Below are 27,526 nucleotides of genomic sequence, written 5' to 3'. Positions count from 1 at the left end.
ACCCCCCTAGCTACGCTACTGTAGACATGACAGTCCTTTCCCCTTTAGAAACTTTCTAAACTGTTTAAAAGGCACCTACAAGTTGCAACAACTCATACAACGAACAATCGAAAATATATTAAATACGCAAATTAGCTAATTCCATGACTACAACAAAACACTCAAATCATTGGATTTTACTGCTCAACATTACATTTGACAAATTCGTCCACACTAAAGAACAATTCCGTTCATCTCAATACAGCAATCGCTTCACAAAAGAACAACTAGGTATGTTCACAATAAATGACAATTTCGTCAGCTCTGAAGAACAATTTGGTTCAACTCAAATCGGCACTTTCAAAAACAGATACAATTGGCAATTCGCCACCCCAAAGAAAATCGATTCAACACACGTTTCCATGATCCTCGTCGCCACTTTTATATCCTGTAAATAAAGAATAAAATAATATTTTAATCAGTCCACAGTTCGGGAAGTCTCCCCTCTGTGTCAACTGCAGCCAGTACTTATAGCTCAGAAATAACATAGGTACGAACAGATAAAAGGTAGCAAATCATAAGGTAGAATAATTAATATCACTTGAGATAGGTAGACATGACAGGATCAACATCTACCAGCCCGTGATGTTGGTTTGGATGCTATTTCTTTCATTTGCTCAGAAACAACGAGCTACGCTCGTGATTACCAATGGCTTTTAGGGCGTTATCTCAGAGTATGCGAGAGTTTGTCTTGTTCAAAGAATGGTAATTTTCTATGCGGGATGGTGGTAGTGTGTAAACGTCAAACGCGAACAAAAACGATGCGAGCGCTGCAGGTGGCGGATTGACCACCTACCATATTTTTGAATCTACCGTTAAAAAGGTGGTCGACGCACAATGATGAGAGTGTGACGTCTGTTTGTCTGTGCCTAATTTATTTTGAATGAATTATTAATTGAAAGCGTTCTCTACTCGGGATAGCCATATTTTAGAGATGCGAACAATGTCTTCTTTATATTTTATACGAGGGGTGGTACAACAGTGAATGGAGAAAACATCATACAAAATCATCTTCTGCAATTTGCTACAATATCTTACAGTATAGTTTCTATGAAAGATAACAAACAAGATAAATACTTAAATAAGTTTTGTAATGTACAAAGCGTATTAGTAGTTTACGGAACAAGTTGCAGAATGATGATTTTTACAGCACAAGTCGTAAATTTATCCTACGAGGCTTGCCGAGTAGGATAATTACGACGAGTGCTGTAAAAATCGAGTTCTGCAGCGAGTTACGTACAACATTTTTTGCAATTTCGTAGAAGACCTCTTGAGAGTATCAGAAATAACATCGGAATGCCTTCACCATCATTTTATTATTTCGGGAAAATTGTAGTGTAATGATTCATTACGCAACTCAAAACAGTTGCGTAATGAGAAAGCGTTGCGTAATGAATCATTACAGCACTGGTTTCAGTTGCGTAATGACTATGCCCACACTGCATATTTCAGTACAGGAAAGTAGGTCATTTCATGACAGATTGGCGTAATGAAAATCAGCCTATTACGATGAGAAATTGCAAAAAAAAAATTACCAAATCTTCGTTATTCGCCATATGGAAATTTGTTTTCTCTCATAAATGTTTTGTTGTTGTTGCAGTTCTCAATCCGGTAGCCCCTCGCATCAGCTGAAAACGAAACCGAACTTTGACAGCTCGCAGACCAGAACTTTGTGTGTGTTGAAAGCGAGTGATGTGGCTTTATAATAAGCAGCGAGAAAAACCATGAAAAAGTTAAATTTTGCTGGTTTTGTACATATTAGCTGTTGTGTTTTAGTGCTAACCGTTGCCGGAAGTGGCGCGAAAGAATGCGGTGATCCGGAATGCAGGAGTAAGTACGCTTTTCGGGGGCTGCTCCAGATTGGTCCCAAGAGCACTTTCTCGGCGGTGACACTTTCCTTCAACTCGAGCAACAGTGCGGGTCGAAATTGGAGGAACACGTCGTAGGGGAAGTGGTCGTATAATAAACATGAGTGATAAAATGAACACCTAGCGGAGTACAGAGAAAAATCAAACTCTTTAAGATATCCGTCGTAGTATCAAGGACTGTGTGGAACCTTAAATCGTATTTTTGTGTCCTAAAAAAACTAGATATTGTCGTATTTTGTAATTTGAAGTGTTGAAGTGTCCTCTATTTGAAATATAGTAAAAATACGGTTAATTTTGAAATCAAACTAACATTTTTCAACATAAATCTGAAGCTTTCCTTCGTCCTATTGCGGTATGTACAAAACATATTTTATTACATCCAATGCCCCACAATGTTCGAGCATAGAAATTGGGTTGTTTAGCTATGAAAAATTCACAGTTTTTTGTAGCTTGATCAAAAGAGCACATTTTTCTAAGTGTAACACGATTTTATTGCGCTTTGATATATTAATTTTGATATAGTAAATGATTAAATAAGATTTCATTCAGCCGACTCAATGACATTTCAATTTGCATAATGACAGCCCGCCCCGAAGTAAAATTTGCCGAGGGGTGATTCAAACGCGATTTCCATACTGTATTCAAACGTGTTTTAAAAATAGTTCCAGGGCACAGAAAATTATGAAAATTTGGATTCTGGCTCAGTTTTTAACGAAGAATCAGAATATGTAAAAAACAGGATACCCCTAAACAAGCCAATTATGCTCCCTCCCTACTGTCAGTTTGTGTAACATTCGACATATCTAGAAGAAAAAAATATTCCTTTGTGTCACGATTCGAAAACAAATCAGGAAAATCGAATGGGTGCCGAATGAATCTAGGACACGTTTATGTGGGCCTGGGTCGTTTGGCATAAAGGATATTTGGTATAATGATCATTTTCTCATCAAGAACAATCATATTTTGAAAGAGAGATATAATATAATGACTGTTATGCCAAATCTGGACAAACATTTGAAAAGGGCCCAAGAGGCCTTGAGCCTTTTTTCAAAAACGTTGCTGACGATCCCTTTTTAGTCCGCCCACGCAAACTAACACCACTATCATAAAGATTGGTGTTAGCTTTTCCTGATAGTGGTATTAATGAGCGTGATCGAGTTGAATTGGGCTCAACAGCGTCTTGCAAAACCAATGCTTACCAATGTCGATGTGCCCTTTTGAAATGTTTGCCCAGAAATGGTTCCGGGCTGAGGCCGGAAAACTTACAAGGCAGAAAAAGGTCTAAAACACCAAAAAGCAGAAAAATCATAAGGCCGAAAGTACCAAAAGGCGGAAAATCAACTTGATGACTTTTAAAGCGTTTTGAGGGTGATGTGAGGGACAATCCTAAACCTACTTACGTCCCAACTGAAATCCTGCATGCCCTTCTTCAAAAGTTATAAATGGCCTTGGAGCGCGATTTGCCAGACCACAACTGTTACAGTACTGTACTGTAAACAACCTTACATGATTTTGACTGCCTTCAGCCGAATACCGAATAGTTGAAATATTCTTACTCGACCAAACGAATATCCGGTCGAGTAATGATTTAATGTTCGGCCAAATAAAACCTTAATATTCGGCCGAACAACATCTTGTTCGCCCAATTTCTCAAAATCTACATTTTCTATCCTGGATTAAAATAAAAAAGCTATCTTTTTAAAGTAGGAAATGCTTCTAATATTGAACGGAGTCTGAATGGAAATGGATTATCGTCTTCTTAAGCTCTTGCCATCCTTTCTTTTTTAGGGAGCTGTATCCTATCGATGGCACTTTTGACCCACTACATTTTTTTTAAAGAAATTAGGGTACCGTCAAGCTACCATTCACCGTGCATTTAAAAAAAATTTGCGCTTCAAAAAATTATATAACTTTTCCAAATAATTTGAAGCGTACTAGAATACCACTACGGAACGTGCAATTATATAATAATTTAGGGAAAAATCTAAAACTAGTGATGCATAACAAAAAATTACTCAAAAATTATGTTTGAAAAGTTTATATTAAGGTCGCCTCGTACCGTTCTATGTCACCATTTACCGTGCACACTAGTGCACCATTCACCGTGCGTATAGTTTTCGTTATGTTTTAATTTTGTATCTTAAAAAAACGTTGTTGATGGAGCAACTATGTTGCTAGTAGTGTGTGCACTCATTTTTAAGAGTATTCAAATCTTCATTTACAATAAAAACCATAAAAAGTTTTTTAAAAATGGCTAAATAATTATTTTTTCATTAAAATCGTTATAGGAGGTTTGACTGTATTGTCCAATCCATTCCATATACACTCGAAAAACTAAATATAATGTAATTTAATGACAACATACCAATAAACCAAATATTACCAAATAATTTCATGCCTTCTACACTAATGCACGGTAATAGGAACCATATGTATTAAAAAGGATCCATTCACCGTGCATTTGGGTTTCAACTGAAACAAAATAAAAAAATCTAATTTGCATAAAATCTCATTGCTCATACGATGAAATACATCTTATTAATAGTATCCACAGTGAAAACTTGTTGAAATTTTGAAAAATTTCATATTCTATCGTTAAATTAAAAAATGTGATTTTTTTGGCGTTTCTTCTAAGACTGTTGAAAACTTTCATTATCAAACAGAATTCACATGATTTTGACTACATAAACTAGATTTTTTAAAATGCTTTGTGATCAAAACTACTTCATTTCATCAGTTTTATTTTATTTTGCTGACAAATTTGTGAAAATTGTATGAATATTCTGTAGGAATTTGTATATGTGCACGGTGAATGGAGGCCGCACGGTGACTGGTGACTTAACGGTAATATGTCACTTGATTCCTCATTCGACTTCTGGAAGTGCTTCATAGAAATTGGAGCAATGTACTGCCGTAATCTGACGAAAAGCGTTATTTTACTGTCAGCTTATTTTGTCATTATAGCTCCAGAAGTAATAAATCTGCGTTATTTCTGTAGCATGGGATTTCAAGAACTGATGCTCATTATTCATTTTTAAGGATGGACTCCCACAGCTACTGTATTGGCTTGTTTAGTGATATCCAGTTTTTCACATTTTTAAATTCTTCGTCAAATTCTACGGATTGAAATCTTCTGTAATCATTTATAATATCAAAATTAATGTATTGAAGCACAACCAAATTGTGTCATAGGGAGCCGGATACTATTCTTGGTAATTTTGATTCACTTCGGCAGCCGGGGTTTTTTTAACGCTGCAGAGCTCATATTTGGCCACAGAAAACCCCCCATGCCGAAGTGAAGCATGGAAGTGCCCAAGTAGCTGTGCACCCTACTTAGAAAAAACAGCTCTTTTGATCAAGCTACCGTGATGCTACCATATTTCGCACACGCTCCTAAATTCGCTCACTGACATTTTACCCATATTTGTCGATTCATATTGGACTACATAGTTGCATGTTATGAAACCACGGCTGAAATATTATTATTCGAAATACCAGCCAACAAAAATGTATTTAGCAATACATGTTTAAAATGTCAGCGAGCGAAATTACGAGCGCGCGCGAAATATGGGTACTTTACGGTACAAAAAAACTCAAACTTTTTCATCACTAAACAACCCAATTGATTTTGTTCAGTAGTTGAAAAAATGCTGAAAATTGAAATGACATCTACATCAATCTGTCAAAGTACGGCAGTGAACAGCAGACCACTGACTCGCATAATAAGAAAGAACGTGATTAGTAGGTGTCGCAAAAAATATAGAATGGATGATTGATTGATTTTAAAGAGCATAAATTTCCAAACGCATCAAACTAGCCAAGCAACCTTACAACTTCTGCAAGATGAGTAAAAGGTAGATTTGCAGAGAATGGCTTGTGTATCAAGCAACACTGCAGTCGCCTAAATGCGATAGACCGGAGAAATTGCCACATTTTTTTAATATTTAGCATCAAACTGCATTTTTGGAGATTTATAAAAAAATCAATGTATCATAACTAGCATTATTTTTTTTTTGTCTTTTTCCAAACTTTTCTACGTGTGAAACATACTGTTTCAATTTAGGTTATTTTATTATTATTCGGCCGAATAACGGATTTCATTATTAGGCAGACCGAATATTCGGCAAAATCAAAATAATCGAGCTATTCGGCTGGCCGAATGTTCGATTCATCTCTAATTCTGACCTCCATTTTCTACAGAAGAACATGCAAAATCTACGTCCATGAATTGATGGACGGGGGTCTGCGAAAACTTGACAATAGATGCAATAGGTATAGGAAATGCGTGAAATAGTTTTTCCAAAACTTCGGAAGATGATGGACGTCATTTTGTAATCTTCCATATTTAAATGTATGACAAGTACCTTAGGCTTTGCAGCTGATTCTGCCTTTCGGTACATTCTATCTTCCGCAGGATGTCCATCGATCCGGTGAATCCTGGAAAAGCGGGAAAAACCCAGTAATTACAAATGGCCGGGAAAAATAGGGGAAATACCCGGGAATATGGAGAACACACCGGGAAAATATGTGTCTCGAACATATGATGACCGGTTTGCTACAAATCCCAATAATAATACAGTCAACTTTCGTTCGTCGCACTAAACCTGTAGCCCACCTAGTAAAAGACTTTCACTAATCGGGCTGAGTTTTTAACTGTCAAAATATTGAATACAAATACAGGGCTACCAATAAATCGAGCTTCACGTCAAAAAATGACGTTTATCTTAGTTTTAATTGGACTATAGCCCACCTAACGGGAGCCCGAATAAAACGAAGTCCACCTAAAGATAGTGCAACGAACGAAATTCAACCGTACTAGAAAATTTTGACAGGAGGCTTTCAGAAGGTTGCCCGTCAACTTGTACTTTGCATCACGACTAGTTGGACTGATTTGTTAGAGAAATAGTTAACGATTTCTTGTGTTTTTTTTTTTCTCAAAATCCTATAAAATAATCGTTGATTTCCTGGGGAGTTGTTGGGTACATTTTCTAACAATTCTTACCAATTTCTTGTGAAATGTTTTGTAGATTATTGGTGGAAAAATGTTAAACAAATTCAAAGAAGATTGCATGGAACGCCAATAAGATCCTTAAAACATTTCTAGAAGAAGTACATAGGGATTCCTGTCAAGATTCTTGGTGCGAAGCTTGAAAGATTTCCATTTAGATTGATGACAAATTTTCAATGAAATCTTTACAGGAATTGTAACGGGAATCGAAACGATATTTGATCAATTTCTTGAAATTTTTTCGAGAGATAACTGTTATAAGAATATTGCTAATAAGGTTTCTAGTTGATTCAAGAAAAGACCCTTGGCTGATATTTCTTGAAATTCTTAATAGATTCGTAGAGGTTGGCGAAAAGCTGAGCCAAAAAAATATTTGGTGAATTTCTTGGGAGATCTACTAAAATTGTGGACAAATTCATTGAGAATTCCATTTGACTGGATTTCTGAAGTTACTGATGAGGATTCATGATGAAGCTTTATCAGGCTTACTGTTTTGAGTAATCTATGACAAAGTTTAAGATTTTTATGAATTTCTGCAGATTTACAGTAAATTATTCCAATGATTCATTTTGACATGGTTTTTTTTTCTAGTACTTCGATGCGACCCAAATTTTGGCCAAATATGAGCTCAGTAGCTTTTAAAATATCCCACTGCTGAAGGCTATCAAAAGTGCCAAGAGTAGGATCCGGCTCCTATATATCTATCTATATTAACAAAAATTGAATGGTGTTTGAATGTCACGAAATGGCATAAGAACGGGGAACAATGGACTAACATGATCCTTTCACTGTTGCATTCTTCTGTTACGACGTGTTTGTGTGAAGGAAAAGTTTTGGCAAATTCTCCGGAATAGCTGGAAAATCAACTGAAAACTAATCTGTCACTTTGTATGGGAGAATAGTAGCGTATTTCAACAGTCTACTTGATAGCAAGACAAAGTTGGTAGGGATCACTTGTTTTCTAATATTTTGGGCATCCGGGAAAAATCCGGGAATTGGAAAACTTATATTGAATGGACACCCTGCTCCCGGTCCTTTCTGCCTTTCGGCACTTTTCGCCTTTCGGTATTTCCCCCCTTGGGAATTCTGACTTTCTGCTTTGGGGTCGTCCATAAACCACGTGGACATTTATGGGGGGATTGGAGGTCTAGTCAATGACCACGATTCAAACAAATTTTAAATTTTTTGTATGGACAAATGACCACGAGGGGGAGGGAGGGGGTCTATAATTTGGTAAAAAATGACCACGTGGTTAATGGACAGCCCCGTTCTGGCCGCCTTGTGGTTTTTGGCAATTCTTTTTTGATTTTTGATTATTGAAGTTTGATCATCATTGGCCATACTAGTGTTCATTTTACCACCACTTCCTATTTGAATGTTTATGACATGATTTCTAACATAAATCTCGATGTTCGCTTTCAGCTCCGATTGCCACGGCGTATGCGACGCTCGGTTACATGGGCGGAGGTGGCCAGAAGGTCAACTTAGCGAAAGGCGAAGTGCTGCAGATCCTAGGGCGAAACTTTGGCAAGGATAAGGATTATCTGGTCCAGAAAAAGGACGGAAAGATTGGCTTGGCCAGCACCAAATTCCTACGGGAAACCAAAATTATCATCTCGGTAAAAGATCGGATCGTGATTCCGGATGAGGAATTGCTGGAGAATATCAATCCAAGCGCCAGTACCGAGCAAAGTGTCGTAGATGGAACTACCATTGGCAGTGTTCCGTTTACGGAGCAACCCGCTCCTGCCCAAGAACCGGCACCGGTTGAAGAGAAAACTCCAGATTTGGAGGTAGTCCCTTCGAGTCAGGAGTCAACAAGTCTTCCACCAAAAATCACAGAGGATTCTGATACGATGAAGGTCACTGAGAAGGAATCATCAGAAGGTCGTGAAAATGACCTCGATGCCGAAGAGGAAGATGACGAAGAAGGAGAAGACGATGCAGAGGAAGTTATAGGAGAAGATGACGATGGTGAAGAAGATGCAGAAAATCAAAGTAGCGAACAAATTGCATCTAGTTCTAGTGATTTGCCCGTGGAGCCATCTAGCTCAACTTCAGGGGAAGTTTTAGATGAGGCTGTGAAAGTTGAAAAGGAATCCGGCGAAAAAGTAGATACTTCGTCCAGTGAAGAGATAGAGCCTTCAACGGAAAAGGCGACAACCGATACAATCGAAACAACTGCAACAGAAGCTCCAGTTGCTGATATTCCTGAGGTTCCACCACCGGAATCGATGGAAGTTACTACACCAAGTTCTTTAGAAGAGCAACCAACGCAACCAATGGAACCCATTGAAACCTCCACTGCAGTCCCAGGAGAAGTTCTGACTGAGACTGAGACTGTGTATCCGGAAACAGTGCCCATTGTAGATTCTCGAGTGGAAATTCCTGTCACCGAGCAACCCGAGCCACCGCTGGAAGCTTCAAATTCAAATGTCGTTGACTCGGTCCCCCCACCTTCGGAATCAGCCTTACCTCAACCACCCTCAGGACTGCTTCGGGGAGGCTTGGGAAGCCTTCTGTCGCACTCGCATCATCACCATCATCATGGACATGGACATGATCATCATGGTCACGATGACCATCATCATCATCATCACCTGCATGTCCATCATGAAGGCGGTCATCATCATCACCAGCAGCAGCAACAGAATGATATCCCGGAAACCGACAGTCAACGGCAGGTGGAACCGGAAAAACACGAGCATGAATCACCTCTATTGAGCACGGGAGGTGTGGGGGTAGGATCGTTCCAGGAAATTCCATCGCAAGCTCAGATCTTGGAGGAGAAAAAACCGGATTTCTCTTTCAGCGAGCAAACGATTCCGCACCAAAGCCAACAGGAACAACAGGAAGGTAGGTTTTTGAAGTGTTTTGAATAAATTTTGTGTGAGTGCGCACGTGCAACACGTACCGTGACCTGCTCTAATTCCGTGTGTTGCCTAATACCGTGTAATTGGGAATTATGTGGATTTCTAGCATATTATATTTATTTTTCTAAATGATTGTCACAAACGTTAGCACATTAAGTAGTATTTAGAAAGCCATGGCAATCTTGAACTAAAGTTGCACACACAATCAAACAAAAATAATGTTAGAATGTAATCGCCTGGTGCCAACACACGGTATTAGGGCACGGTTGGTTATGTGTTCCAAATATCGTGTTTCAGTTATAATTCCAAAATGGCGAAGTGAAATATATATTTTATAATTCCAAAATGGCGAAGTGAAATTTTTTTTTTTATTTCCCGAATCAATCATGCAAACCTCAATACATTGTTTGATACAATTTTTTTTTGATGCGCTTCGTTTGTTCAATTGAGAGATGTTTCAAAATGTGATCCGACAGTCGGGGTCAGATGCACGGTATTTGGAACACTGATATGCAGGTAATAAGCAAAGCCACTATTGCCCTATGGGTGAGTAAGAATACTTTTGGTAAAAAATGGGGTCTCAAACCTAAAATGATTCATTGGATCTATACGGTTATTGTAAGACCCAGGGTAGATTATGCCGCACTAGTATGGTGGCCTAAAACAAAGCAAAGCACAGCCCAAAACAAGCTAGAAAAATTGCAACGTTTGGCCTGCATGGCTATGACAGGAGCAATGCGTAGTACGCCATCAAAGGCCTTAGAGGCAGTTCTGTATAAGCTTCCACTACATCAACACGTGCAAATGGAAGCTGAAAAGAATGCACTAAGACTGCGAAGAACGAATATCTTTCTTGAAGGAAATCTTTCCGGACATCTAAGTATACTGAAAGTTTTTCAAATTAATCCTTTAGTACACACTTAAATTATTTTACGGATTCCTGTAAAAATCTCAACAGCTGAACAGTTCGGTGAAATAAATCAACGGAGTACGGTAAATTTTTACAGTATTCGGTGAAAAATCACCGGAATCCGTAAAATTTCGACGGAATTACGGTGTTTTATTTCATCCCTGGGCTTGGGATTATATTTTCCAGGGAGCGATGAATTTTGATAATTGATCGCTGTTGTTAGTAGTTTTGATTAGATGTTGGGTAAATTTCAAAGCAATGGCAACCTTTTTATTACAAAATTTAGATTTTATCTTCTGACCTAAAGATTCTGGTTAAACTACTGTACTATGCAGTTGGGCTGCACTACGCTATCACTCATCAAAATTACTTTCACTTCGGGAAAATATAATTTCAAACTGGCGAGAAGATTACAGACTGAGGGTGGGTTAGGAGCACAATCAGACCCTTGAATGTGCAATGTGGGGTAGTAATTGGGAATGCCATTGACGGTTTGTAATCTTCTACGAGGTTTTCGAAAACCAACAGGGCGCGTGCACCGGGTTGCGGATAGGAGCATCTACCTAAAATAATAGAGCAAAAAGCCGTTCCATGATTAGGTAATGTTAAGCGATCTTCTATGGTGTTCTAGTACTATAAAATTCTTCACTCACTGGGAATTCTGGCCTTGATAATATCAATAGTGATAAAAACATAAAATAATACCTAATACTTAATAAGTACAATGTAGCTTTAATGTAGTAATAAATGAAATAAAATCCATTTTCTATACTTGACAAGGTTTTGAAGACAATCAATGAGTGAAAGAACTACCTATTAGAAAAGCCACATCAGCTAAGTCTATACATATACAAATGTTGGTCATAGGGTCATGGCGAGTATTCGATATGTATGTCTATGACTGATTCTGATCTAATAGGGGCACTAGAAGACCACGCGGACAATTTCGAAACAAATTATTTTTATACATCGGTCTTACGTTCCGAAAGGCTCAGCTATGCTGCAAAGTAATTTTATAAGTTATTCATTACTGCTGTTTAATTGTTTATAATTCTAACAAAACTACATAATTAACTCATTACTAATCACTGTTCCTATATTCTCTTTTTCTCTCCTTCTTATCTGGTGCATGATTATGAGCATCACTAATATAATGCATGAGCATGCACAATAAGAATAATTTCAGGATTGAAAGCAGTACATGGATACCTGGATAGAATAGCTTCGAAAAGGGCGCTCAAAATATAATATTTCTGGTCAGGGAAGTATTTCATCAAGGGTATGTAAATTTTTTCCATTATTAACACCTAGATCACATAAACAAATGAACTAATATCAAATATTTTTTAAATATTTTTATATAAATCAGCATCGTCAATCAGTGTAAAAACAGATAAAGTTTGTATAGTTATCACCATCGATTAAATTGCGCTCTGTATAGTAATGTTCATTCAGTATCAAAATCTCCTAAAGCGTCGCATTGTGCCATCAGCAGCCCTTAGCATCACTCTCATATTGTTATTATTTTGTTGTTTATAAAATTTCTAGAAAGCGATCAGCATATTCTTTCTTACTTGTACAATGGCCGATCTATTTGGAATTTTAATAAGTCAAATCAAACTTCAAAACTCAAATTAAATTGCTTTCAGCACATTTACATTTTGCAGCATTAATCGCATTACTGTGTCAAGTCTTCTCCATTCCCTATACCCTACCCCAACCCTTCTTATCCTTTCCGATGGTGTTCAAGTGGTCCGCATAGACTATTACGGCCATTACCTATCCCTTACCCCGGCTTTGGACTGACTTGCGCTCTCATTGCCCCACCAAACGCTGCAAAATGAAAATGAAATTACGGTGTTTTATTTCACCGAACTGTTCAGCTGTTGAGATTACGGTGAAATTCACCGTAAGAGCTTAGTGTGTAGTCATGAACGAAGACTGGATGGAAAAACCCTAAACCTAGGTATACCATATAAGGTGGTTGAAACAGACCGCCAAATGTGGGAATCGGGTGGGCCTAGTATTTCACCAGGATCGATTATGTTCTACACCGATGGTTCTAAAATGAGTGATAATGCAGGGGCTGGAATAACAGGCCCAGGAGTTAATGTTTCAATACCAATGGGACGATGGACAACTGTTTTCCTTGCAGAAATATACGCCATCTTAGAGTGTGCTTCTATATGTCTTAGAAGAAAGTATAGACATGCAAGGATTTGCGTATTTTCAGACAGCCAGGCGGCTCTGAACGCATTAAAATCCTATACATGCCAATCAAAACTGGTTTGGGAATGCATACAAGTATTGAAGCAACTGGCTATGAAAAAACAGGTCCCCCTGTACTGGGTACCAGGCCATTGTGGAATCGAAAAAAATGAGAAAGCTGATTTTCTGGCTAGACGAGGATCGAATACTCAGTTTTTAGGACCAGAACCCTTTTGTGGAGTTTCAAAATGTGTAATACAAATGGAAATAAAAAAATGGGAGCGTAATATGATACAGTCGAACTGGATTGGTACAAATACATCAAGACAGTCTAAACTGTTTATAACTCCAAATAAACAAATAAAATCATTCTGTATAGTTATTGGACTATTTACAGGACATTGTCCAGCTAGATATCATTTAAAGAAGATGGGTCGAAGTCCAACTGATATCTGTCGGTTTTGCGACTAGAGACCTCTCAACACTTGCTTTGTGAATGCTCAGCACTATTTGCGCAAAGAAGACAGTATTTCAACAAGGGCATACCGAGTCGTTTTGAAATTTGGCAAGGAAATCCCAATAAGGTAGTTGAATTCATTTTAAGAATCATATCAGATTGGGGTACGTCGCACTATCAGTCAACGGCAGTTACGGTAATCCGGGGTAACATTGATCATTTTTTTGGATATTTCTTAAAAATTTCATTTGAAAACGCATATGTTGCAAGTTTTATATTTTTAAAACAAGTACTGACACTCAATGTTCGTGTTTATATACTGTATTTCGTTTTCTGAAACTTTAAAGCATATTTTAAAAAATGTTATAGGGAAAGTGTACCAGTTATGGCCATAGTGGTTCCCTATTTGGCCATATGTAAAATTTCGATAACTTTTACATTTTTTATACTTTTGAATGTTTTAACACCTAGATACATCCTTTATCTTACTGCTAAAACACACAAAACTTTTCAAAATTTGAAGAAATTTAAGTTAACACGTATGGCGAAATAGGGAACCACTATGGCCATAACTGGTACACTTACCCTAAGTGATTTTTTTTTATTTGGCTGATATGGGGTAACATTGATCATCCCTGAAAACAACGTTCGGTAAGGGGCCGTCCATAAATGACATAGCATTTTTTCACTGATTTTTTATAACCCCCTCCCCCCTCGTAGCATTTTGTCACAAATGTTGGAAAATACGTAGCATTTCAAGCAGACCCCCCCCCCCCCCTATATTTTTTTTCCTCAGCAATTGGGCTAAAACAAAAAATTGGAATTCAAAGTTTCTTTACAGATTTTGATATTAATTACTGACTGAAACGTAAGGATAATCTAATGAATAAATGTATGATTTGAAGTAGCGCTCGAAAGTAATTTGGAAAACAGTTTAAAATGAACTTTCCTGTTTAAGTTGTTGGCTAAATTGTATTACTTTTGTTGTTGTTACCATGAAAAATTAGTTTACAGCTGAAAATATAGAAAAAAGGAAGAATCTTTGATTGGATTGATGAAGCTAACAGTAACGAGTTAGGGTACAATAGATATTATAATATGTTGAAAAGAAATTTAGTTATATTAGAGAATTGTTTTTTAATTATTCGTTGTTAGGAAATAGATTTCAATGAAAATGATTAAGATAAGATATATTTGATTTGAAATGGATATTTGTCATTATCATCCAAATTCAAATCCATTTAGCAATCAGGTGCCAGATGTAGAAAAGATTACACTTGTAATATTTGGAATGTTCAGAAAATCTTAGCGATTATTGTACAAGTTATTCAACTTTATTGATATTTCAGCTTAACTTCATTATCGTTCCCCATACTGAAATAATCTTACACAAACTATAACGAAACAAATAAATACTAAAAATATCCTTTCTTCAAATTACCGAATTTTTAAGAAAATTGAATGATAGAACAATTTTGATAACAATCGAACAGGCTTTTCCATCAAATTTCATTCAGGCTATTCCATCAAGAGCATTGATATATCAAAACAAATCGATGAGTTGATTGGGTGGAGATCTTCTGCAACATTGAGAGCATAATTCACGGAATGAATATCTTGTTTTGATATAATATTTGCCAAAACGAACATATGTTTTTTAAAGAAATATGCTCTAACAGAAAATATGAATAAAACAAACAATGTTTTCCAAGTCGTTAAAGCCTTGATTTTAAATTAATTTATCTATCTTTAATCTTTATTTATAAATAAATTTATTATTACATGAATATAATGTTTACAAAATTATTTAAGGCATCAAAAAATCTGTTTGATTGCACTACAGAAAATATAAAATTTCTTACATTTTTTCCAATCTTGTCATATGAATGTTTTGAAGCTGAATCATCACTTTAGAATCCAACTTTATAAGTCAAACAATGAAAAAAGAAGTTTGATAAAAAAATAATTGCTTGTCATTTTTTCAGCGCCTCTTATTTTACCGACGTGATTCAAAATGCTACGTCCACTAGCTAGGACCCCTCCCTCCCCCTCGTCACACATCGTCACAGATTCGTGAAGCCCCCCCCCCTCTCCCCTAAAAAGCTACGTCATTTATGGACGACCCCTTAATATTGAAAATACCATTACTTACTAAAATCATGGTATCTGAAGCCGAATACGAAGGACAACTTTTACAAGTCATTTACTTTTTGAGTTATTTCAAAATTAAAAACACATTGAATTATGGAATACGCCTAAAGGCACCGTCGGACGGGGCTACTTTTGATTCCAGGGGCTACTTTGGACACTCAACTTTTTTATTTATTACCAGCGTAAATATTAATCTGAGCAATTTTGTGCCTTCAGCACTTTTATTGACCAATATATGCTCTACCACTAGGCATGATTTTTTCTTGGAACAACATCAACAATAACAGGATAAACAAGAAAACATTTCAAAAAAGCCCGAATAAATATTCACAGGGTATAAAACATTGGCTATACAAACATTGTTTGAATTTTACCCATGTCGTGGAAACTTATTGGGAGCATCACAAAACTATCGAATCGTCATATTTCATGAAAATCTTGTGATTTGTTTTGCTTAAAATTGTTTTTTTTTTATTAAAATAATGGATCAAAGGTCTTATTTTTGCGACTTTTATTTTATCATAATGTTTTGGTTTGTGTATTTTATAACATAAAAAAAAATAAAATAAATGTTTGTAAAAGAGAATAGACATAAAACACACATATTTCAATACGTACCAATGCCAAATTCACAACATAATCTCTAAAAAACAGTTTTTCGTCTTATTGGTAGTACAGAACCGTTGCATCCTTCATAATTAAACTACTCTTAAGCCAGCTCTACACTGCTAAGAAGCTAAAAGCATATTACAAAAGCAAACTTACTTCTTTACGATCTTGCTAAACTTTGCTTCATAGAATGCGTATTTAATGAAAATTACTTACTGGTATTAAATTAGTTAACGGTATTAATGTGATCCTTCAACATATCGTTCATATAACAGTAAGAATAATAAAGAGTTTTTGTACATAACTCATTTATCATCGCAGTACCTAGTAGTTACGTCGTTCATTTATGTCAACTTGAAAATCGAGCATTCGTACTTGATAGTTCCATTTAAGAGGAAGTTCAAAATTTAAGTTTCATACTGCAAACTGAGAATAGTGAATGGCATGTTTCGTTGAAATTTGTTATATATGTATAATTGATTCTAGCTTTGCAATTTCTACATTAAGTTTATCAATGAAAAACGTTCAATAACATCACAGTGGATGACAATCTATTGAATCAGTTTGAAAGTTATAAGGAAAAATAATATCATTAGCAAATTGTGAAAATGTCCAAAGTAGCCCCTTTTTTGTCTTGGTTGGTTGGTTTGACTTTATTAACGAGATTTTTAGCCCTGGGCTAGTTCATCTCGGGACCAACGGCTTTACTTCCCTTCCGAAGGAAGTCGTCACTATAACTTTTTACGTCATAAGTGACTATGTTGGGGATGGGATTCGATCCCAGGTCCTCGGCGTGAGAGGCGAGTGTTCTAACCACTACACCAGGTCCGTCCCCCCTTTTTAGTCTTGAAGGACACACTTTTTTCGCTATTCAAGCATTTTTGTTATTTCTTAATGGATTTGCCTCATATTTTGCACATTTGTTACGCACATATACAACTTAAATACAGGCAAAAATTATCAACATCTATCCATAATTCTAAGAGTTACAAATCCTCAAAATTAAAGAATGTGGAAATAATGTCAAAAGAAGCCCCGTTTGACGGTAGGCAATTTCCTAAGGAAATTCTGCACTCTTCATAGTAATTTGTGAATTTTGCTAAACTGAACATATTTGAGAAAGTTTTGACAACGGAATCGTTTTCAGCGATGTCATTTTCAGTAACAATAGCATTTATCTTGCTCATATCGTTTTCAAAACTCATGTGGGACATGATTCTCTGATCGTGTTGTACATAATCATGAAATTCATTGTTTCCAAAAGTTAAAAAAATACGCATGAACACAGCTCATTTGTTGCACAAACCTTAGTGTTTATTAGTTCATGAATAAAAGGAAGGGAATCACCATTCATGCATTGAAAATATTTCATCTATAAATGTTGGTTTGAATTTTTTACGAGGAGGGTCATTGCGATCAATGTTGCCCCGCTGATCAATGTTACCGCGGATTAGGTACTCTTAATAGTAACTTGTCGTCCTGAAAATATGCGAAAAATAAACAGGGGTATACCACAATAGATCAACTTAATGGTCGCAGTGGTTCAAATCCCAACAAAAGAAAAAAAATGTTTAACAACACCATTTGTAACTATGGTTAAAATTTTCAAAATGTTTCAAATCATAGTTTTTATGCGAAGTATATAAAACGGTCTACTGTATAAAACATGAAAGACTTGAAAATAATTATACGTCATACGTTATTTTTATCTGATCGCGCGAAACTTGAGTTTTTTTAACCTCACGGCAATAGAGCATGTCACGGTACACACATTATTTCTGCTGGCTTTGAAATGGTGCTATTGAAGAAACTAGAAAAATGGTGTATTAGGTATATCGGGTACAAAAAATTCACTCATCACTCGTATATTTCCAGCTGTTCCTGAAGACGGTTACTGCGACCAGCAGTCTTGCCTTGATGACTCGGTGTCTTCAACGGAAACGGAAAGTCACGGTGAGGAAGAAATGGATTATGCGAAAATGTTCATTCTGGAGCTGTTCAAATTGAGCGACTTGATTCTTCTGCTGGCCATCACTTCATTCACGTTGATTGTATTCTCCCTCGGTCACTACTTGATCAATAAAAACCGAAAGGAGAAACCGCTAATCTACAAGGTAGGGACGGAATCGATTTGCGAATTGTACATCTATTATGCGATAACCATCTCTTTAATTCCAGCTCAACATGGTAGAACGGGATCTGATGGCATCCCATAAGGAAAATGCTATGCTGAAAAGCGATTTGACCGAAACGAAACACAAACTCATCAGCATCGAAAACAATTCGTTCGGTTCCAACGATATGGTCATCGCACTCCGACAGGAGCTGGAGGACAGCGAACAGACCAAACTGGAAATGCAGGAACAGATCGCCTCCCTGGAAAAAGAACTAGAGAATGCCGCCGAAGCTGGACTGGAGCTGAACAAAATGGTCGCCGAACTGTTGAACCAAAGTGGAAGTGATTCAATCGCTTTGACGGTCGATGAACTACAGAAGCAACTGAATGAACAGCAGCAGACGATTCTGTCGATGAATACCACCCTGGCGGACAAGAGCCGTGAGAACAGCGAACTCCAGATCACGCTTGCCAATCAAACGGCAAAATTCCAGCAGGACATGGAAGACCTTCAGCAGTCGTTGAACGATATCAAACTGGAGAAGAACAATTTGGAGATCGAGCTTAACAACTTTAAGAGCGGGCAGGGTTCCCAGCTGGACATTTTAAGAAATGAAACGAGTGCCGAAATTGCTAAACTGAACAAAGAAGTCAAGGCCTATCAGTTGAAATGGGAAGAAGCCAAGAAAAGCTTGAGTGCGGCGGAGGCCAAGGTAGAAGCTCTGGAAGACTGCATAAAGAATATCAAGAAGGGCAATTCTGGCGGTTCGATTGACGGATTGATCGATTCAGCCGAACTGAAGGCACAACTGTCGGTTTTGAGCAAAGAAAAAGCTAGTCTACAGGATCGATTGCAGGGAGAAATTGTAAGAATGTTTGAATTCCACTTTTACGGTCAATAATGTGTTCATTTTTCTGTTGCAGGTTGCACGCCAACTATTGGAGGATCATGTTAAAATCATCAACGAAGATATTTCCTCTCTGAAAAAGGAGTACGGTCAAGCCGAGAAGGATAAGCTCGAAGCGGAAACTCGGCTGGAAGTATTGTCGTCCTACTTTAAAGATAAGGAAACACAATTGCAAAAGTAAATGTCACTACTTACATCTTATTAGTGGTGATGATGATGTTTTACTTTTCGTTTTTCGCAGGGAATTGAGCATTAAGGAAGCAATGTGGATGCAGCAGCAAGGGGAAACCACCAGCACCGTCGAAAGGATTCGACTGATGCAGGATGAGATTCAACAGCTGAAGTAAGTTTGTACCTAATGAGCATTTTTGTTGTTCCGTGTTATGCATTTGTACTTCATTGGTTTTCATGCAGCTCTGTTCATTTGCTCGTCGAGCAGTTCGAAGCACGGTATTTGTGTTTTTTCTCTCGCTTCTGCTAGATTCTTATAGAAGGCTAGTAAATTTGTAGCATTGAAGCAAAAAATAAAGGGGCGTTCAGAGATTTCAAACATTTCATAGCTGAAGACATCACGAGTAGTATCATTCAATGCAACATGAACTTGCGATGGCGCAGCAACGACATTGTTGAAAGCACGTTGGAACTGTGCCGCGAAGAGTTCGCATTTGTCGCTGGCGCAGTCGGCTGACTGCTCGTCTACATCGATGTCGGTAGGCCGTTTTCTTTCCTTTTCGAGTTTATGAACGACCAAAATTGTGTTGGGTTCGTACGAAGGTTCTGTTCAGTCTTTCGTTTATAGCGAGCATACAGTGAAGCATATTCCTGTACTCACGACTTGCTTCATTGAATGCCGATTTTGTCTGTTGCGATCGATTTATTGCAATAGCACCGAAGGGCAGCAGAACGTCGGCGCCTAAGCAGACGTAATTGACTGTTAGACCAAGGCGGTTTGCTGGGCGGGACTGCTTGAAGCACAGAATTCGTGAAGAAATCGTCAGCTTCATCAATATCAGGGATCGTATCCAGATGGTTCCAGTCAACAGACATTAATGTGGCATTTAATAACTCAAAATTACCTTTTTGAAAGTTAAATCCAGTGTAGTCGTGTGACATCTCGTATGCAACTGGCAACGAGCACAAAACTATCAGCTCAATTGCAGGATGATGATCATCAAGTGTCGTGAGTGCTTCGGCGGCTGCAAGAAGTGTGAAATTAGGCAACACAGTATCACAGACGAGGACGAGATCGAGGGTACGGTGTGTCGTGTTCGTCAATGTGTTGACCTGAGAGAGCCCATGGAAGCAAAACCCATCCAAAAGTGCAGAGCTCGCTGGGCACATACGAGAGCCATCTATATCGATAGAGAGACGTTTGTCCGCTTCAGCAGCCCAGTTGATGTCTGGCTGATTATAATCACCAAACTGAAGAATTAAATCGTTTTCTAAGAGGTTGTTGTTGAACGGCTGCGATTGACTCAATATGACAACGAATGACATCCGCATCGTTCTTCATGTCAGGTGGTAGGTAAAATACCCCAATGCTCACATTTCTGTCAGGCAACTGGATCCTAACCCAAAGTTGTTCAAGCTGGACATTGACAGGTGTAGGGTCCGAACAGCAATTGAATTGCGAAGAAACAGCTATCAAGACTCCACCACCTCTCGATTTATTGCTGTTTAGAGCGCTTCGATCTGTCCTGAATAGAGATGGTCGGGTCTCGGGTTTTCAAACCCGAAACCCGACCCGAACCCGAACCCGACGGGTTCGGGTCGGGTTCGGGTTTGAAAATTTTTATTTTTTCGGGTTCGGGTTCGGGTCGGGTTTGAAGGCTTAAAAATTATCGGGTACGGGTCGGGTACGGGCTTGAAAAAAGTCGGGTTTGGGTCGGGTTTGGTGAGAATTGTTCACAAAGTAACAACCTGAAAGCTTCCCTATGCTTCAGAAACGATGAATTTATCATCTTTTCGAGCTCGGGTTCTATTCGGGTTTTTCTTAGAAAACTTTTTCGGGTTTCGGGTCGGGTTCGGGTTTGAACAGCGAAAATTTTTCGGGTTCGGGTCGGGTACGGGTTTGCTTTTCAATTTTTGTCTCGGGTTCGGGTCGGGTCCGGGTTTGAAGAAATAAAATAAGTCGGGTACGGGTCGGGTTCGGGTTCGAAAAATGTGAAACCCGACCATCTCTAGTCCTGAACAGGGAGTAGTGACTCCCAAATAGCTGAGCTGACAATATGCGGTGGTCTAGCCAGGTTTCGGTTAAAACAATCACATCATAATCCAGCTTGGTAACAGCAAGGAAGAAGGACTCGATTTTTGTGCGCAAGCCACGGACGTTTTGGTAGTAGATGCGCAGACTGGAAGGTATGAGATCGTCGGGTAGTATACTGTCAGCACATTCTGTGTACTTGCCTGGCTGCACAGGTTGGGAGACCCCTTCATCATACCCTACTACAGGACCGAGACGGCTGTCGAGTGCAGGCTGCATGGTCACGACTGTAGTGCGGTCTCCCGAAATTTCGAGTCCATTCCGACTTTGAACGATATGAAGCTCATTCGACTGGTGTCAGCGCCTCCCTTTACTAGTGGCACTACCGTGACTGGATCCTGGCAATGAACACAGTCTTTAACCAGTTTCTCAATTGACTCTGATTTAACACTAGGATGGATTCGTGAAAGATACAGCCAAAACATTTCAGGAGGTCCGGGAGCTGTACGAACTTCCATGAAAACATTGTCTTCAGCTACAATATTCGTGCCAGTGACTAATGGTTTGCTAGTAGACAATCCCTCATTACGTCAACGTTTCAGCGGAGGGTGGCGCACGAGTCCCCCGGAGCCAGAAAGAGTTGGAGTAGAAAGTGCAATACCTTTGGAAACCTTAGCAATCTGCTCACCTTGCTTAGCGATTTCCTTTCTCAGTTCGGCGTGAGCAAGTTCATGTCTCTCGGTCATTGCGTTAATCACATCACCAAACGATGAGACAGTGGCCTTAAAACGCGCGCTATTCATAAGTTTCACACATTCATCGCACATCCAAAACAAGTTTGGACAGGTTTGCACAATGTTCACGAAATTCTTGTTCAACTTCGTAACTGAACATCTCAAATAAACCATCCTGTCACAAAACGCCATACAGGAGACAGATTCTTCCTCTCCTTTGATAGGCTTTGCGCAGTGATCACACGCCGATGTCATGATGAATTAGGCACTTTAGAGGCAGCAACGGTGGATTTCCAGTTAGGCCCTTTTCAAATGTTACGCTTGAATTTGGATTCTGCAGTGTATCGTGTGATACAACCAGCCGCAGCTGCGCGTAAAATTTGAGGATTTTCCTACTCGCTATTGGAAGCCATATTTGTTTGCCGTGCTTCCAACGTGTTAAGACGTGTGGTCGAAAATTACAAAGTCAAAGTGAATTTTGTCAGATTATTAAACCATGTAAATAGCTGTAAATAGAAGTTTGAACTGTTAAGCAAGTGTTTTCATCCGGTATCGGTGGTAGTCTCGGAGATACGTCGGTCCGCCTATGTCGAGGTTTTAAAAACTACAGTCCACTCTCGTATAGGCTTCGTACCGCGAACCAAGATGCACATGGATGAGGATGGGAGCATCTTGATGGACGAACGTAAGCTTGTCGAAAGGTGAAGGGGCCACTTCGATGAACACCTGAATGGAGCTAAGAGCGGAACAAATGCCTATGTCAGTATTGTGGACGATGGAAGCAGCTTAACGTTCAGGAATCCGTCATTGTAATCATCGTTGTCATTGAAACTTCAAATGCAGTTTTTCTGTTCAAAACTGAGACTTATTCGATGAAACTATGAATACTGTGTTATACGGCTTTTTTGCACGGATTCCGGAATTTATACGGTTTTTTACACGGATTCCGGATTTTACACGGTTTGATTCTTTTTACACGAATTCCAGAATTAACACGGTTTTTTTTACACGGCGTTCGGAATTCACACAGTTTATTTTTACACTGATTCCGAAATTTACACGTTTTTTTTGTACGGATTTTGTTTTACACAACACGTATCCCCGTGTAAAAAAAAACCTTAGTGTACTGTGAACACATTTTTATGTAAAGTTTCTTGATTTCGAACGAAAAAACTGCTTTTGAAAATTTTCGAATCAATGACGAATCTTGCTGGCGATACTACTAGATAAGATCGGGGTTGGGCTTTACTGGGAGTAATGATAGATAGTGTGCAAAATTGTATGAAGATCTCAGGCAAACAATCCAATCCGTTTTTATCTCGCAGGGGACTACGACAATATGATAGACTTTCCTACCTATTGTCCAACATTGCGATAGAAGTTGTTATGCGGGGAGTCGGGTTTTAACAATCGTAGAATTAGGTATTTGTAACAGATCCAGTCATTTTTTTGCATCGCGGATGATATGGAAGATTTCGCACCGTGGTACAGAACCGAGGTTGGATAGATGCGCAACCGAGTTTTTTTTTGCGTGAAATTGCTGATACCCCCAAAATGAAGTCGCAATCCGGGTACAGGGGCGTACATTGAGCAGCCCTGCTTCAAACCATTGTGCATGAGAAACAGGGATCCTTCATCTGAACATAATATCTGCTTAGCAATCATTACAAAATAGAATCGCTTCCTAGACTAACATATATTTCCCTTTTTTTGATTGAGAAGTACGCATTGCTTCGCATTTTTTCTGTCTATCTAAATCTTTATCAGTTATGTGTTATCTCTTACGAATTTTCCAGATCCCAAAACGACAAGCTCCGCGCTGAAATCGAAGCTCAAGCCACTGCCCACAAAGCGCAGTATACCGCGCTGGAGACTCGATCACACGATGCCTGGCTAGCGGCTCGTCAAGCCGAACGTCGTCTCGAGGAATCGCGCAACGAATCCAGCGCTCTGCGGCGTAAACTTACCGCCCTCGGTGATGTGTCCGTCAACAACTCGGCGACCGGTAAGTTTTTCAATTTCTACTCCAATCATACTCGAAACATAATCCCTGAAACAAACTTTTAGATGGTCTCATTCCCAATGCAGTTCCTCCGACGGACATGAACCTGACCGCCCCGTCACCTATCCGGGTAGAATCCCCCAATGCACCTCCCATGATGGCCCTCCCTCCACCTCCGTTTATGCCTCCTCCGTTTGTACCTCCATTCATGCCTCCGTTTATGCCTCCGCACGGCCCAGGGGAGATGCGCCCTGCTCCTCTTGGTCGTCTTATGTCCCCTCCTCCCCCGAATCGCTACAGTCCCAGTCTGATAGACAGTCGCGATCGGTACACCCCCGAACGAGGTCGGTACTCACCGGACAGTCGGTACGAATACTCTGTGATGTCCAATTACGAAACGGAAACAGACTTCAGCCCTCCCCCCTCGCCACCCCCGCATTCACGACGATCGAATTATGATCGCGAGCGTAATCACCGATCGGATCGCGAACGGGATCGAGATCACGATTTGCGGGACCGTGATCGAGACCTTCGGGAACGAGATGGCCGTACTAGCGGCAGTGCAGGTGGAGTCGATCGAGGCAGCGGAACCGGTGGATATCCGAAAGCGTTTTCGCCGCCAAGCATGAGGACAACCTCGCCGCCCATTCAGGACCCTAGGAACAAAAAATATCAAGGTAGTAACAATCATTACTCCGATGACGAGTTCGAAGAGTGGTAGAAAATACAATGCCACGTGCCCGCACACGTTTTGCACTGCGTGAAATGGACTGGCTTTGCGCTGTCCTTCCTAGCTTCAACCTTAGAAAGAAATTGAAACTCACCCCACTCACTCGATCATAGTTTCGTTTTTATTGTTATTTTACGTGCTTATCTAGTTAAATTGTTTGAGACAGAGAGAATGACTGCCGACATGCCTTCCATGCTTATTTCATTTTCCATTCCCATATACCTAATACGTACAATCTCATAGTCAAGGTCATTGGATATCATATTTGTCCTCATTTGAATGTATGCGCGTCCCTTAGTATATTATTCTACAGTTCAAAATGAAGCATCCAATATTCAATTGATGATCATTGACACAACCTTTCCATCAGATCTAATATAAACCCTATATGAATGAATGTTTCCGGTTGCATTATTGGGACTAATAAAAAGATTTACAAACAAGACTTATTCCACTAAAAAACCGCTTTTCATCCATGTACAAAAGAAAGCTCATTCCCCTGCTGCCAAAATCTGCTTAGAATATATTTCTAATTATTTTATGTATTGTACCTACTGTCTTCTATGGCGACACCCGTTCTATTTGATTTTTACCTCGTTTTAGATAGATTAATTTTGGATATTTAAATGCTTTGCTTTACTCGCGTAGTTCAATAAAAGGAAAGATCTTATTCTAGGTTTCCCAGGTAACCAAATAGCACTTTAATTCGCTCTCCATGCTAATATAGGGCTATTATAGAGCTGAAATGTCCTATTATAGCCGTATAACAGCCTTATAAGTCCAAAAAGGCGAATTAGCGGGCTAGTGGTTACTTGGGTTATTGCTGCCTTTCATCACCGCTTTGTTTTCTTAATGGCAGCTTCATTGCGAGCAATTCAATTCGTTCTATTGGATGCCTTCTTTTCCTTGTCCGTAAAATAAATGATCATAGAAAATAAATATTTGCTCGACGAAAATGTATTAAAAATGTCTGAGATATACCTACCGTTTTTAATGTATGTGACCACTTTTCGATACATTCCTCAAAGACATGCTCGAACAATTAGCGCCGTTTTGTATTTTAATGCTAGATAGATAGATAGAAGAACACGATTTCAATTACTGCTTGGGTTTGTAGAAATACATGTTATTTTACTACGAAGTCTATACGAAATACAAAAAAAAAAACAATAATTATTTTCATTATCGGTTTTCGTTTGCAAGCAATTAAACAATTCAAAGATTTGAAAAATTTCTGGAAATCAATGGAAGACTGAGGAGAATCTTTGGAGTATGTACATTGAGTTTGCTTTTTATCCTTATGTATATTTCGACTCACACAAACTAAAACCTTTTCATTACCTCGCTTTCATTTTTGTACTTATTAATTATGCTTTTTGCAATGCTTTCATGATAAAATTCAATTGATTAGTTTTAGCTGTTGATTTATTTCATAAGATCCTACTTTTGTGTTTCGATTGAAAAGTGATAATTTTTCCTCTTTTTTTCGGTGTTTTTCTTTCTCTCCGTATTCTGGCCAACTACTTTCTCGATCTCGTCTATTCATTCCACCCAACACACTTCAAACAACACAACCAACAATTATCCGAACAAAAAAAATAATTATGTGGCGACGATAGGCGGTTTCAGTTCCGGCTCGCAAGACTCGATTTCAACCCGGAAGAGCGGCAAACAGTATAAAAACAGTAAACCCTCGGCATAACTATGCAGCGTTACAGTGGATTACACCTGAATAAGTGTAGAAAATTTTCCTGTATCATATACGAAATGGTGTATATGTATTTTGTGAGCGAAACGGGGCTTTATTACTTCATGTTGAGGTTATGTTTATTTGTTACGTATTTTCAATTTCCTGAGTTTCTTTTCAAATGTAGCCTTAATTATTGTAAAATATTCAATCAAAAATTAAAATTTTGCTCCCTATCAGATTCCTAAATCTCACATGAAAACAAAATGGCAACACATCGAAATTTAGTGTAACTTTAGAACATGGTTTCAGTTGAAAGGAAGCAGGCATTTATGATTTAATATGAATTGAAATGAATTTATTTTGACCCACCTTTATACAAATCATACTGCAAAACTGTTGCAATAGTCAACTAAAATGGTGAATAGCGTCATACAAACCAACTAGAGGTTATTCAACAAATTAATCAAAATACAAAGTTTATACGAATCAACCCACTTTTATTTCGATGACATTCTTAACATGACTAGTAGCAGGGCTCTTTTTAGAGATTTGGTCACTATTTTAATGTAAGTATCTAAAAAATCTCTATTTTCAATGGAAGGTCTCTAAGGAGTCTTTCTCAAGTAAAATAGTCTATGAAGTCACAATTTTTCTTTTTGTTTCTTGTAGCAAATCCTGGTGAAAGATCTAGAGGATTTAAAGCAACTTTCAGAGACTATCACGCAATTATTCAGATTAATGATTTCTCCGCTTGAAATAAAAGTTAAACAATCGTGAATTTGTGTAAGAAAATTTACACTGCATCCTGGTGTAAATTCTGAAGGTTCTACTAGAGATTCCTACACGACCTTTCCACTGGTTCTTCAAAAAATCCTTGACAGATTTCTCGAGGAAACGCTTCAGGATTTTGTTTTTTTCAGTGATTTTTCCAGAGATTCCTTGAGAAATAGTTTCAGGGACTCACCTAGGGATTGTAACCAGTGTCAGTGTGATGTCTAGTGTTGATGATGAGATTTGTCG

General features: G+C 38.5%; 1 protein-coding gene across 3 annotated transcripts; it reads left to right on the top strand.

Annotated features, from left to right (window-relative positions):
- Positions 1-1,682: 1,682 nt before the first annotated feature.
- LOC5575670 (transport and Golgi organization protein 1) lies at positions 1,683-26,992 on the top strand. 3 transcript variants are annotated; one of them, XM_021848254.1, is made up of 10 exons: positions 1,683-1,869; positions 8,338-9,771; positions 17,999-18,237; positions 18,302-19,105; positions 19,164-19,324; positions 19,389-19,490; positions 23,881-24,089; positions 24,152-24,763; positions 26,020-26,086; positions 26,436-26,992. In XM_021848254.1, exons 1-9 carry the CDS (start codon positions 1,764-1,766, stop codon positions 26,070-26,072), a joined length of 3,720 nt encoding a protein of 1,239 aa, XP_021703946.1. In that variant the 5' UTR covers positions 1,683-1,763; the 3' UTR covers positions 26,073-26,086; positions 26,436-26,992. The 3 variants fall into 3 exon arrangements, with proteins under 3 accessions (XP_021703946.1, XP_021703945.1, XP_021703944.1); XM_021848253.1 differs by lacking the exon at positions 26,020-26,086 and having other exon boundaries at positions 8,338-9,760; positions 17,997-18,237; XM_021848252.1 differs by lacking the exon at positions 26,020-26,086 and having other exon boundaries at positions 1,684-1,869.
- The last annotated feature ends 534 nt before the right edge of the window (positions 26,993-27,526 follow it).

This window comes from Aedes aegypti, chromosome 2 (genome assembly GCF_002204515.2).
Source record: "Aedes aegypti strain LVP_AGWG chromosome 2, AaegL5.0 Primary Assembly, whole genome shotgun sequence".
In the NCBI taxonomy this organism is placed as follows: Eukaryota; Metazoa; Arthropoda; class Insecta; order Diptera; family Culicidae; genus Aedes; species Aedes aegypti.
Note: the sequence above shows the minus strand (reverse complement) of the source record. Positions and strands in the feature narration are given on the sequence as shown.